Source organism: Rhea pennata, chromosome 1 (assembly GCF_028389875.1).
Source record: "Rhea pennata isolate bPtePen1 chromosome 1, bPtePen1.pri, whole genome shotgun sequence".
Classification (NCBI taxonomy): domain Eukaryota; kingdom Metazoa; phylum Chordata; class Aves; order Rheiformes; family Rheidae; genus Rhea; species Rhea pennata.
Window position 1 is genome coordinate 60,192,214 of NC_084663.1, and position 12,669 is coordinate 60,204,882.

At 41.2% G+C, this 12,669-nt stretch overlaps 1 protein-coding gene across 1 annotated transcript in view; it reads left to right on the plus strand.

Annotated features, from left to right (window-relative positions):
- Nucleotides 1-12,669, plus strand: part of NUAK1 (NUAK family kinase 1) — a 51,160-nt gene that overhangs the window by 17,400 nt on the left and 21,091 nt on the right. The window contains exon 2 of the mRNA XM_062589209.1: nt 8,179-8,299. Coding sequence (XP_062445193.1) covers nt 8,179-8,299 — 121 coding nt within the window. The remainder of the gene's footprint in view (nt 1-8,178; nt 8,300-12,669) is intronic.

The window sequence follows — 12,669 nt, forward strand, 5'->3', positions numbered from 1 at the left end:
TATGTGTACAGCATAAATGTGTTAATCTGCTACCTTCCACTGCTCATTAAAACTTGGTTCCACAGGCAGTTTTCTTTATGAATAGAGATGGAACTAGAAAGAAGATATAAACCCCTTGCCTATTGTTTATGGTTAATAAATTCCTCTTCACTTGCTGAATCATCATTTGTGATATGATAACAGCAACTGCATCCAGCAGAGTTGGAAAAGGAGGATTAAAATGGAGATAAAAGTATCGAGGCTCTCACCAGTGGTGCTGGCACATTGTGCTTCAGCTTATGTAAATAAAATTTTGAATTAACATTTATGACATAGACTTGAGATGTCCAGTGCCTTGCTGCATGATTGAGTTGCTCTGTAGGTTGTTATACAGTAGTAGTAAATCAGCTTCAGTTTTCAGAAATAAAATCTCTTTTAGGTGATACATTGGGAAGAGGGAGATGAAGCAGAGAGCTGCTGATGTTTGCTCTATGCTTTTGCCTTATAGAATGAGATAGTTGTGAAAGACACTTTTGCTCTTAAAGCAGCTGGTGCATTGGGGCACCTGCACCCTCACCCTTTATGTGCTTGTTGATGGGGCGGCTGGCTTTTGAACAACAGTGTTCTGTCTTTGGTAACATCCATGTAATGACACGAACAAGCATGCAATGGAAAAGAGAAACGTGCAGAAGCCCTGAGGTTTAAATCAGCAGGGTCTTACCAGGTGCAGATGGCACCGTTTACTGTTTAGAGCAGCTTGCCTGATGATTAGATAGTTTGCCAACCCACCAGACAATAGAGTTGGGTTGTTTATAAATAATTAATTAGGATTTTGCTGCATGGTTGTCTCCCAGGCTGTATCACCATGGAGATGATCTGGCTTTCAGGATCTGAAAAGTAGCAATCTCCAAAACAATAGCATTGTGTTGACCCTACTCTTTTTCTCCTGAAGAGAGAGCTCTTGGAGACCTGTTAGCCAAATGCACAAGGCCAGGCACTAATTTTGCATTGGCTCACAATGCTCTTTTGTCCAACATTTCAGTCAGTGCATGGAGTGTTTTCTATGACTGTGCAGAAGCTGACTCTTAGACTTGCAGAGTCTGCATGCTGCTCTTTATTATTGAATTTGGCCTGGGAGTGGATTCTCAAGATCATTTTTTTCTGCACCTCAGGGAGCACAGCAAAGAAATACTTACGGGGGAAGGAGGCTTATGAGAAGAAGTCTGCATAAGGGTAGCTTTGCAGAACCCTTTGGTGCTTGACTTCCCTGTAAAAATATCCATGGTTCCCATTCAAGACCTGGAAGGTCCAGATGCCTGGTCGACACTTTTTCAGCCCATCCCCTGCCTTTCCTTGCCCAGCCTCTGGCAGTGCCATTTCAGTGCAACTGCGTTATCAGCATCCCCTTCCTTATCATCCAATTGCAGCAACTTCAGGGGCCACCCAGTTTCAGAGCTTTGTTTCTCTTCCCCTTGCACTGATGATGTCTGAGCCAAGAACTGTAGGCAGAGACTCCCCTAAAAAAACCTAACACAGTGCCGGGCTTTATTCTTCCTTGCTAAACTCCATGGAGGTGGAGAAGGAACAATGTACCTTTTCTCTCCCCACCCCCAAACATCCTCTGCTCTCCCCTTCTCTTCCTCCAGCTACTCGATCCCCCTATTCTTTACCTTCCCACCCTTGCTGGCACTTGCCCCATTGCACTTCCCACCTAGGAGACTCAAAGAAAGGAAACAGAGCTGTGAAACTGGCTGGGCTCACCCATTTCCCATTGCTGGGTGGGGTTGGCCTCAATTCACAGCTTTAGGGAAGTAGAGGTTTGTATATATTTAACCCAACTCCAGCATGAAAATTGCTTCCAATAATTTGCTTTAAGCTGCTTTTCTGATATGTCTCGCAGTGACAGTGAGTTGGTTTCCAGGTCTCAGGGGGCTGCATTCCCTTTCCTGACGTCGTTTTCCCTGCGCTCCAGAGCGCCATTGCAATAACCCATTGGAATTTGCTCCAGAGCATGACTGGTATGCACAAGAGCGGGAACCAGCTTAATATTTACAGCCCCCGCACTGGAAAAAAGCAGTTTGTTAATATCTAGCCATGGTCCTAAAAATAGCCTTGATAGATAATAGAGCAGAAGATTGTTTTCAATGAAACTGAATGAAACTGCTGAGGCAGGGTCTCTAGCTTGTGTAATTCAGGTGCTCAGTCTAGGTTACAAGACTAGCTGACTTTAAAAATCCGTAACTTCATGCGGTGTGGCGATTTCCACCTTTGTTTCTATTCACATGTCTCATGTGGAAGATATAGGTTCATTGCATTAAAAGAGAGAAACACATGAACCAACTTCCTGGAAAGAATAGAAACAGCTTTATGCTTTGATGGAAATATGATTTAGTTGCTCATCCCGTGATGCTTCAGCCACACAGGTACACTGGTGAAACCGGAATGCCCGCAATGACTCTTTGGACATAGAGGTTTGGTATGGAAACAGCCACCTACTGGCTGCTGTCCTCCGCTGGATGTTTAGAGTTTGAGATATTTTGCTGTACATGATGATCTTGATCTGCCTCTGTAAAGGAAAATTCCAACCATTTTGCTTTGCCCAACAGCCTAGAAGCCTGTAAAGGAGAGACGTTGCTCTTACCAACAGAACTGAATGTACAGAGACCTTTGCAACTGTCATGTTTTTGAAGTATTTATAGCCCAATTCAAGTTATTTGTACCAAAGAAAAGCAAAGAAGCATGAAATGTATTGGAAAATACTTTATAATCTCTCTACACTAGTTCAGAGAGTAAGTATAAATCCTGTTTCCAGCAAATGGAAACAGGTAATTTATTGCAGCTTTGAAGAGAGCAGCTTATTTCTCCATGCTTCCTGTCCAGCAAGCTCTGCAAGCTGACTCATGGAGGGGTAGCAAGCCAAAAATTGCGCTCCATCTTTCCTTTCTGCTTACTGATGGCAGAGCAATGGCTGAGCAGGAGCTGTGCTCTTGCAGAGCTGCTTGGAATTGCCTGGTGATAGCAGAGAATCACAGCCCCCTGCTTCCTCTCTGCTGCACCACACGTTTTGGACAGGACGTTCTCTCTGCCTGTTCTTGAGCTGAAGCCAGAGCCAAAACTGTCAGTGCAGGTGAAGGCGCTTCAGTCCCTTTCTGGAGCTGTCCTTTCCCCTCTCTTATCCTGTGTGGGGCACCACACCGCCGCCAAGGTTGCCGAGGCGGTACCGAGGATGTTAGTTACCTCCAGCCAGAGAGGGAGTGTGACACCATCATTTTGTTCTGTTGCTGTCACGCTTCAGGCCTATTGCTCATCCGAAAGTTTAATTTCCAGCTCTCTTACAAGGATGACTGGTGTACAGAGCCCTCTCACCTCAGAAGTTCCTACTCTCAGGCTTTGCTTTGAGACATATTTTCTTTCCTTGTCAATGTGCAAGCAGCCCTCTTCCAAACTCTTACCACTGGACGTGTCAAGCTTATTTCCTTGAGAGTGAGCAACCACTGCTAGATGGTTTTGCTTTAATTTTTGTTCATGTTTGGAGTGAATGCAGCTGTTCTGGAAGGTTACAGGATTTATGCTAGTTACAGGATTTATGCTAGTAACTCCTCTTTCTCTTTCCTGGAGAGAGTAGAGTATAGGGGCTGAATCTTTCTCAGACCCACCAGATGAATGTGATTTGATTCTGACTGGTTCAACGTTGAAGGAGTATTCCAGATGGTCTGTCCATATAAACCTTTGTTTACTATGTATCTAGCTCACAAAGCTTCTCCTAGTGTTAACTGGGAAAGGGTGTATGTGAATTTGCATGCATGCATGCAAGCAGTAAACTAGCAACTAGATCAAGGCCATCAAATTGTTCAGTACTGATCCCCGTAGGGGCCATCACATGGTCTAGTTCTAATCTGTGACCTTGATGCTTACTCACATACTGAACTTTACATGTGTGAGCTATCCCACAAGAGTCAGTGGTCTGCTCACATATGTGAAGCTAGGCATGTGCTTAAGTGTTTTGCCAGATTGGATCCTTCGTCTATAGGGACTGAGGGTGAACTTGAACCTGTTTTGCTGGGGTAAGAGGCTTTAGATTTCATTATTAAGAATCTGATATGTCACTCTGAATGCAAGGCCTTAGAGTTATCTGAAATTCTCATCAGGACAAGAAGCTAGGAAAAAAATATAAATTCCTATTACTAGAAGTACCATAATTAAATAGTCTAAGTCTTAAAACCAGTAATAAAACCAGGGAGAAGGTGTGATAGAGGTGTAAGTACAGTGTTCTGAGAATACTGAAGCAACTAATAGCACTTTCTCTGCACATCTTGAAGGGGAATATTTTGAGTAGTTAATGTAGCTGTTGTACAACAGCATATTGCATTTGCTCTACTGCTGATTCATATACTGTGACTCTTAATAAATTGTCATGGTGAATACAGTGGAGCTCTTGCTTTCAGAGAAAGCAAGGAAGGCAAGCAAGTAAGCAAGCAAGCAAGAACAGGAACCAAAGAATGCACAAACAAGTTCTTTCACAATGTATTTCTCAGTTGAGCTTATTTCTTCTTAGGCTTGCGTTGTTCAGGTTCATCAGGTTCCATATCTGGCACCAGTCCTGTAAGTGAGGTTTTGAAAAATGGAGTCAGCTCTGTCTGTGTTAAAAGCGTAAGCCTATGCTGGACATACTTTTTTTCCAGAATATATTTCTGAGTAAAATACAGTTCATAAAAGAAATTCCATTACTGGAATTTATTATTTATTCATTATTTAGAAGAGAGACTTGTTTTACAAGCTAATATCATACAGGGACCTTATTTTGCTCAAACAGATAAAAACAATGAAATATATAATAAATATCTAAAATGTGACCTTGACATGTAATGCTTCTGTGAAATATTAAAAAAAAAACCCACTGAACTGCACTCGTTTGTATTATTCTTTCAAATCAATAGATTTAAGCCCACCTGCAGCTGCTCACACAGTCTGGGTAGATTGATGCAGGTGAAAGAGTGAAGGTGAATTTTCTTGGCTGGCAGAAATCTCTTTTGTGAAGAAGAAGAGTTGGAACAAATGCCAGTATAAATTGCTGTGCACTGTTCTGCTGCTCTGTTAATCCTGTAATGGGATGCCACCTCTACCACTGAAGGTCTGCTGACAGTGATCACTCACTGCTTGGCCTTTGGGTAAGATCGTCTGCAAGGCTGTTTGCTATTGATAGTCTTTGCGATGGGGAACCCATTCACTTGGTAAGCAGGGCAGGGGAATGGGCAGGCCACCAGGCAGACGTCACAGGATAAAAATACTTATCGAGCTGCGTTTAAACTCATGAATGGAAGACTCCTTATTCTGTCTGAGCCACAGAGATGCACCTTTCACTTCCCTGAGACGCTTTGTGAGGGGAAAAAATAGCAACTGAGCAGGAGAAAAATACTGGAAACTGGCCTTTAATAATTCTATGATTTGCTGAGCAGGGCAAAAAAGGTTTGGAAGGGAGAGGCAGACAGTTATTTCTGAGATGCTACTGTCCTTGTTTCCTTTAGGAGTCCCATCAGCTTTCTGTTTCAGTTTCCCCATCTCCTAAAAGTGAATGGTGCTGTTTCATCACTTGCCGCCTAGGTTTTAAATAATTCAGGACTGTGCTTTGAGCATAATAATGTGCTATGCATGTATAAAACATTATTACGTGCAACTGTCCAGAGCCTTCCTTCAATACAGAGAGCTCATACTGGCAACTTAACTGTATCTCCGTTAAGGGGCATCACCTGCTGATTGCCTGTTTCTAAATGGCAGTCACTGCCATCTGAAGCAGTTGAGGGAGAGAAGAGAAGTCAAACTGTTGGTTAGCACCTTGAACATTAAACCCCAGTGGTGTATTTGACATCTTTCTTTCTCTATGATGGGAGGAAGTCTTAGACCTTGGATGTTACAAACAAAATCCCAAGTACTTCAACTAGACTGGTGAAGTACCATTTTCAAAATTCAATTAAACTTTTAGGAATAGCCTTTATAAATTAAGGCTCCTAGGTGGTTTACATAATACATTTATAGCACTGCTGCTCTTCGAATCACATCCGCATTTTTTAAAAATCTAAAAAGATGTTTTTGCGTATAAAATTATTCCAGACACACTACTTGCGGTAATTATGTATAGACTTAAAAAAGTTCTGTCTGCAAAACCTAGCATCAAGGCCTAGCATGCCCTCCTGGAAGCCGTTATTACTTTACCAGCTATGAATGGTGAAGAACTTGCTCCCTGTTGTATATTTGACAGTGAAAGCCTTCTTAAATTTTTCCTCAGAGCCAAGTACAAGGCTGTCTTTTAATAAAAAATGTGTTTTTACCCATGTCTATATTTACTTCTTTCAGGAATGCACATGCTGCTCCAAGAGCCACCCACATCCTTCTTGTATACAGGGTTTATTTGCATTCGCAGCCTGTCCCAGTGCAAACATGGGATGGAGGGGAAAAAAACCCAACTTTGTCTGTACTGCTAGCTGCTTTATCCATCTCTAGAACTGCTTGGTGATTATATTGATCACTCAGTCAATTAAGATCTGCTATATTACCTTTGCTAGAAATATGTGCATGATAGATAAGAGCAAAGTTATGTTGCTGCTTTTAAAATCTGTATACCAAATATTTTGGTCAAGAGGAAGAAAATAATTGTTTGGGTTTTGACATACAAATATGTTTGTCCCGTATGCTCTGCTTTTGGTTCTGTTGTCTCTGTGGGTCCCAAAGCAAGATAGCACTTGAGCATGTGGTTAATTCTAAGCATGTACTGAAATCTTTGGGAGTTCAAGGGGACTGGGCATGTGCTTAATGCTTTTTTTGAACAATGTTGCTTTTCAGAGTTGAAACCTTTGTTGGAAACTTGATCCTTTAAACTAGCTCCTGTTTATGTACATTTCAATTTTATAATATTATAAGTTTTTCCCTTCTCTCTTCAATATGCTTAATGCTGCGTCATATAATGAAAACAGTACTAGTCATGCCACTTGCAATTACTGAAGTAGGCAGTGAAATTATTTTTGTGCAGGAACCAGGAAAATCACATAAATCACAAATTTACAAATGTTTTCCCAAAAGAGGTCCATAGTAGTTGGCTGCATAGAATGACAAAAGTGTTGTTTACCCATAAAAGGGTGGTCATCTCGGCAGGTCAGTGATGTTTTTCAAAGGCTTGCTGTTGATTTTAAACTAGCTAGTAATTTATTCCTTGAACTCTGGCTTACACAAATAAAATAGGGTAAATATTTATTACAGTAGAGGCTGTGCTGCCACTCAGAATGTGCAGTACCTCCCACACTAGCTCCTCTCCATTGTTGGGTGGGCATTTCTTGTAGGGCATGATCTGACTCCTACAATTATTTATGGGGTTGTTCAGATAAGCTCTTTTTCACAGGCTACACACACACACTCACAGGGGCTGTTATAATTTGAATTTATACTGCAAATTCAGCTATCACTTCCTCTGTTCCCACCCTGCCTTTTGGAAAGGTACCCAGTCACACGATGTGCTTGTAAAAAGGTTGCTGATTGAGGAAGGATGCAGGAAGGAAATGGTTTTGCAGTGATTGCATAAGTGCTCTGCAGGACATGAAAACCTAGGGTTTACATGAGGACGAGTTTAGATGTGAATTTCAAAGAATCATTTCTTCTGATTGTTAAACAAATCATAACCCCTGAGCCTGCTTTAGAGAACAGTGGAGCAACCTGTATTAATGTAGTCCTCATTGTATTAACATAGCCAAAAAATTTGTAATCATCACCTGAAATCATCTGCCTCCTTTCCATCAGAGAACTTTACTTCAGGGAAATTGTCTCCAAATTTCTGCTTGAAATTGTCAGATGTAGTTATGTCTAACCAAAGTGCTGTTCCTGTCAGTCTTTTGAGAGTTTTACCATTTACCTCAGCTGAAGAATATTTAGGCTAACACAGAGTTCCTTTTAAAAAATCCTACATTCCCCTTCAATGAATCCCTAATACCAAAAGAACTTAAAGCTTTATGTCACTGATTACTGTAATGAGAGTGTACTTATTACTATAAAATGAAGGAGCTGGGGCATGGAGGTTTGTATTTTAAAGCCTTGTTTTGGTCATTCCACATTCTGCCAACATCTAACATCTGTATTTGTTTTTTGAACTCTCCTTAACGGATTATGTGCATCTGTTCAGTTCCAAGAGTAATGCTTGGTTTCCTGAATTTATAGGTTGCAATAAAATCCATTCGTAAGGACAAAATTAAGGATGAACAAGATATGGTTCACATCAGACGGGAGATTGAGATCATGTCATCCCTCAGCCACCCTCATATCATCACCATATATGAAGGTTAGTGAATGTGATTCTCCTCCCCAACTACTCTGTTATGTTCTTGCAGACCTAATGTTTGTATTTCTTGAGAATATGCACCAAACTCTTACTCCTAGTGTAACCCATCTCTTACCAAAGAAATTGTTTTGAGCATTACCTTCCTTCTGAACCATAATGTTTCACAATGGCATAAGCCCTTGCCTACAGGAACTTGTTTATTATTTTGTTAACTTAAGAGCTGTATCCATGGAAGATGGGCAAGTATAGCACGTACCATCTAATTTTCTTACTCCCAGTGGAAAGTTTGTTTTAATTTCAGCCTCACTCACACACCAACCTCAGCTTGTCAGCTTGTGTTCTCCAACCCTGAAACTGATCCTCATATATTTTATTTCCCCTGGACTTCACAAGATCAGTGTTGTTTGGTCTAGGCCTTTGGTCCTTCCTTACCCGCCCATTTGTCTTGCTAGTTCTGTAATAGTTGCTTTTCTCCCATGAATCTGAGCATCTGCTTCCTATCCATCTCTGTATTATTTCCTGTCAGTCTGGTTGCTGGCTAGCATTCCTGTTTCCTAATCCTGCCTTTGCTCGCTAACTCCTTTCTTCCTGGGACATGGCAGTGAAGCTGGTAATTCCTGGCTCCAGAGCTGCTCCCTAGTCTGGAGGGAAGAGCAGGAAACTAGAGACATTCTTCATTTATTTGCTTGTTTTTTTGTTTATATATTTATAGAATATCACCATGCAGTAAAATTTCCGCCTCCTTCCTTCCTTCCTTAAGTCTGTAACATCCCAAGTAGAGTTAAATAGTTCAGGCTGGGAACGTGCTAAAAAGATGCTGGCCAAGAGGTCTGCTCCCAGGGCTCCAACTAGGTTCTCAGTTGCACAGAGTACACCGGGTGTGAATTCCAGAAACTCTGAAGGATGTGAGCCTAACGACTTCGTCTCAGAGGATCACATCCTTCCTTATATGCAGAAGAGGCAGCCTGTATTAGCCCTTCATATTTACATACCCATAAGGTAAACGTACAAGGTGATGATATGTATATGGCAGCTCCATTCTGAGAGTTGATATGACTGATTAAAACAAGGACTGGCTTGGAATACTGTTACAGTATCACATATTGAGTTATTCAAAAGCATGTTCTTTTACTTGAAAAGAGATGAATATCTGTCTTTTTATTGAATAAACTCAAAACAGAATCTGGGAACAGAAAAGGGGAGGGATGCTGTGTCAGCATGTGGGTTGCAAATGGAACAAAAGTTATTTCAAATGTGCACAGGAACTCAGAAAGAAAAAAGATTAAGCATGCTGCAGTACTTTGACCAATTGCCCTTCTCATCCCTACTTTAATAGTTTTTTACTGAGTTAAAACATTTGTAAAAGTTAAAAAGATTACAGAATTTTTAAGAAGCAGGCAGTGAAATCCTGTGGGAGCAAAACTTTCCTTTCCAGCCCTGTGGAGGGAGGCGCATTGCCTCCTAGTTACACACAGCCCAACCAGTCAAGTTTTGCAATGGAGATTTCATCTAGTCTCCAGGAGGGCAAGTGCAGATGGCAAGTGACATTGTTTCCTTCCATGAACTTGAGTGGCATGGTGCTTTTGTGATCCATTAGCCAGCAGCAGCACTTTGCAGTGACAGACCTGGAGACAGCTTCTCTCTCATTTCTGGGAAGCTTTTTGTTCTGGTTTGTTTTATTTTAGAATGATCTCTGAGGAAAAAGCTATTCTCTTACTGTAACACAATAATTGTCTAGAAAGCAGAGCAGCCTTTCATGGCTTCTTATGTTTAATTCATGGCCTGAAGGGCTGAGCAGCAGAAGTCAGCTTGTTAGTTTGACAGTAGTCCAGTGGAACAAGAAATTATGTACAACAGAGGTAGAGCTACTATATAGCTCATCAAGTCTTCCCAAGCGGTCAGAACTGATGTTCTGCCTTTAGCAGCCAATATTGTCACATATATTTTGTAGTCCTGGGAAGATGTGTGAATGCACAGCCAAATTCAGAGGTGCAGTTACAAACTGCCCAGAGATTAGGATGCAAGTTCAGTGACCCTTAAGCATGTGCTTCTTTGTAAGCCTAAGAGTACTTGTAGTGAAGTTGTGGAACTACATGTGTGACTGAAATATTTGTATCCTGTTGAGGCTATATTTTGAATGTGTAGCCATTCCTCTGGAATGATACATAAAAATGATAATATTGCTCTCCTCTGGCACTAAATATTGAAGTTACTCAGTCCTCAGGGGTGGGCTTCATCTCACCAGATTTAAGTTATCCAACATGCAGGCAGTTAGTGTACATTAGAGGTCTAGTTTCCCTCTGTAGAAAAGTGAGATCAGCATCTGCACAAGGTGGTTTGCGCCCTCCTGGGACAGACTTTTCAGATAGATGGGAGAAATGACATGCTGGAACTGCTTTTCTCTCTCTCTGTTGGCTATGGACAGAGTCTAGCTGACTAACTTAGATCAGATGCTTAACTTCTAGACTGGAGAAGCCCCACATATATTTTTCTTATCTCTCACTATTTTTTAATGTAGGTATTCAGACTATGATTACACTCCTGACAGTGTTTGCTCTAGGTGCCAGGTTGCAGTGAGCCTACCTAGCATGGACCATGCTTCATTTCTCTCAAATAGCTTTGTAAGCTCTTTGTATTGCATTTACAAATGTGTTTTCCTTAAGTGGGATCCTTGTTTAGGTATCCTTTTGACCTGCCTGGTTAAAGGCAATTAACCTTTGAATTTTTTCTCAACTTGATGTAAACACAAGCTTATCTTTTTTTTTGATACTGAGCAAATCCGAATGTATGGAAACAAAGCTTTCCAGTTTAATGATATTTTTTGTAACCTAACCAAAAGGAAGACATCTTGCCCATTACTGCAAGGGTAGACATACAATTCTGAGCCCAAAGGAATTCCATCTTCTCAGCAGGGCTGTAATTGGCAATCTGTCGAGTGTGGCTGCAAGGGAAGTGCTCTTTCAAGTGACTTTAAACTCCTTGAAAGGGATTGGATAAATGAAGCTGGCTTTACCAGAACTGTTCTGATTTCAGGGCATAAATTTTCATTTATAAAATAATGGCTCTGTCCATTCATCTGTCCATCTGCCCCCCCACACACATACCTCTCCCTACCCTGTTTCTCTTTCCTCTTAAAAACTCCAGGATTTGATAATAAAGCCTATGAGAGCTAACATATTTTTCCAGGGGTAGCCTGAGTGCAAAATCTATCCCATCTGGCAATACTTTATAAAAGTTAAACCAGGGGAAGAGCGTAGGGCCTGATCCTGCAAACACTTAAACATGTGTTGAACCAATTATGAGAGTAAACTTGTGCTTGGGACATTCAGGGGCAAGCTTTTGTGTCTTTGTAGTATGAAATACAGTGCCTGCATGAGAGTTTCTGTGCTTAGGAGGACCTGTGCTGGCCTTTTTCAGCATAACCATACAGAAAAGTCCATCCATTTGCGAAATACACTTACATAATAAATAGATTTTTTGCTAACAGGTTTGTAGAAGTAGTTTAATGATGATATTCTCTGACGAATGAATAAATGTTAGGATCACAATTCAGTGCCCACAGAAGGTGATGGCATTAACAGGAACAAGTAACTAAAGGAAAGCACGTGCTTAAGTGCTTTGCTGGATTGGGGCCAGGCTGCTCGGCACTCGACTGGACTCTACATCAGCAAAGCTCTAAAAATGAATTTCCCATGTAAAAGGGACATCTTGTTTTTGTAGGCTGCGCTTTTGAAAATCATAGGAAAAAGAAACAGAAAGAATACAAAGATTCTCCATCATATAAGTACAGAGTGACTTGAGATATTTTGCATGTTTTGGTTAATCAGGAATTTAGTTCAGCTCTTGTACTTTTGAAGTCCAAAGACAATTAAAGAAAATCTGACAGTATGTAACAGTGGATGTGTAGTGTTACACAATATTAATTTTGCTTGCAAAATTCATGTTCATTCTTACATTCCATAACAGACTTCTGTGAAACAAAAAGAAAGTCAGCATTTGACATTTTAGATATACACAGGCATGTCTTCAATGCAGTGTTGTTTGAGTTTTGTCAGCCAAGTTGCTGTGTTGTGAGTGAAAGCAGCTGTTTTGCAAAAAAAAAAATGGTACATGAGTGCCTAGGTAGCAGCTGGCAGGTGCTGTCTTGAACCACTGCTTGCAGCCTGCCTCCCCACAGCAGTGCTGCTCCAGCAAGTACTCTCAGCACGTCCGCTTCACTGCCTACCCTTGGATGAGCCAGGCAGCTCAAGACTGAAATTATGGTCTACTCACTCTAGAGATTTTTGTTGCGGATAACAGTCTGGTTAAATGCAGCACTGAAGTTACGTATCTGAGGCTAGCACTACTGTGGAGGCAGTGCCAGTCTTTGC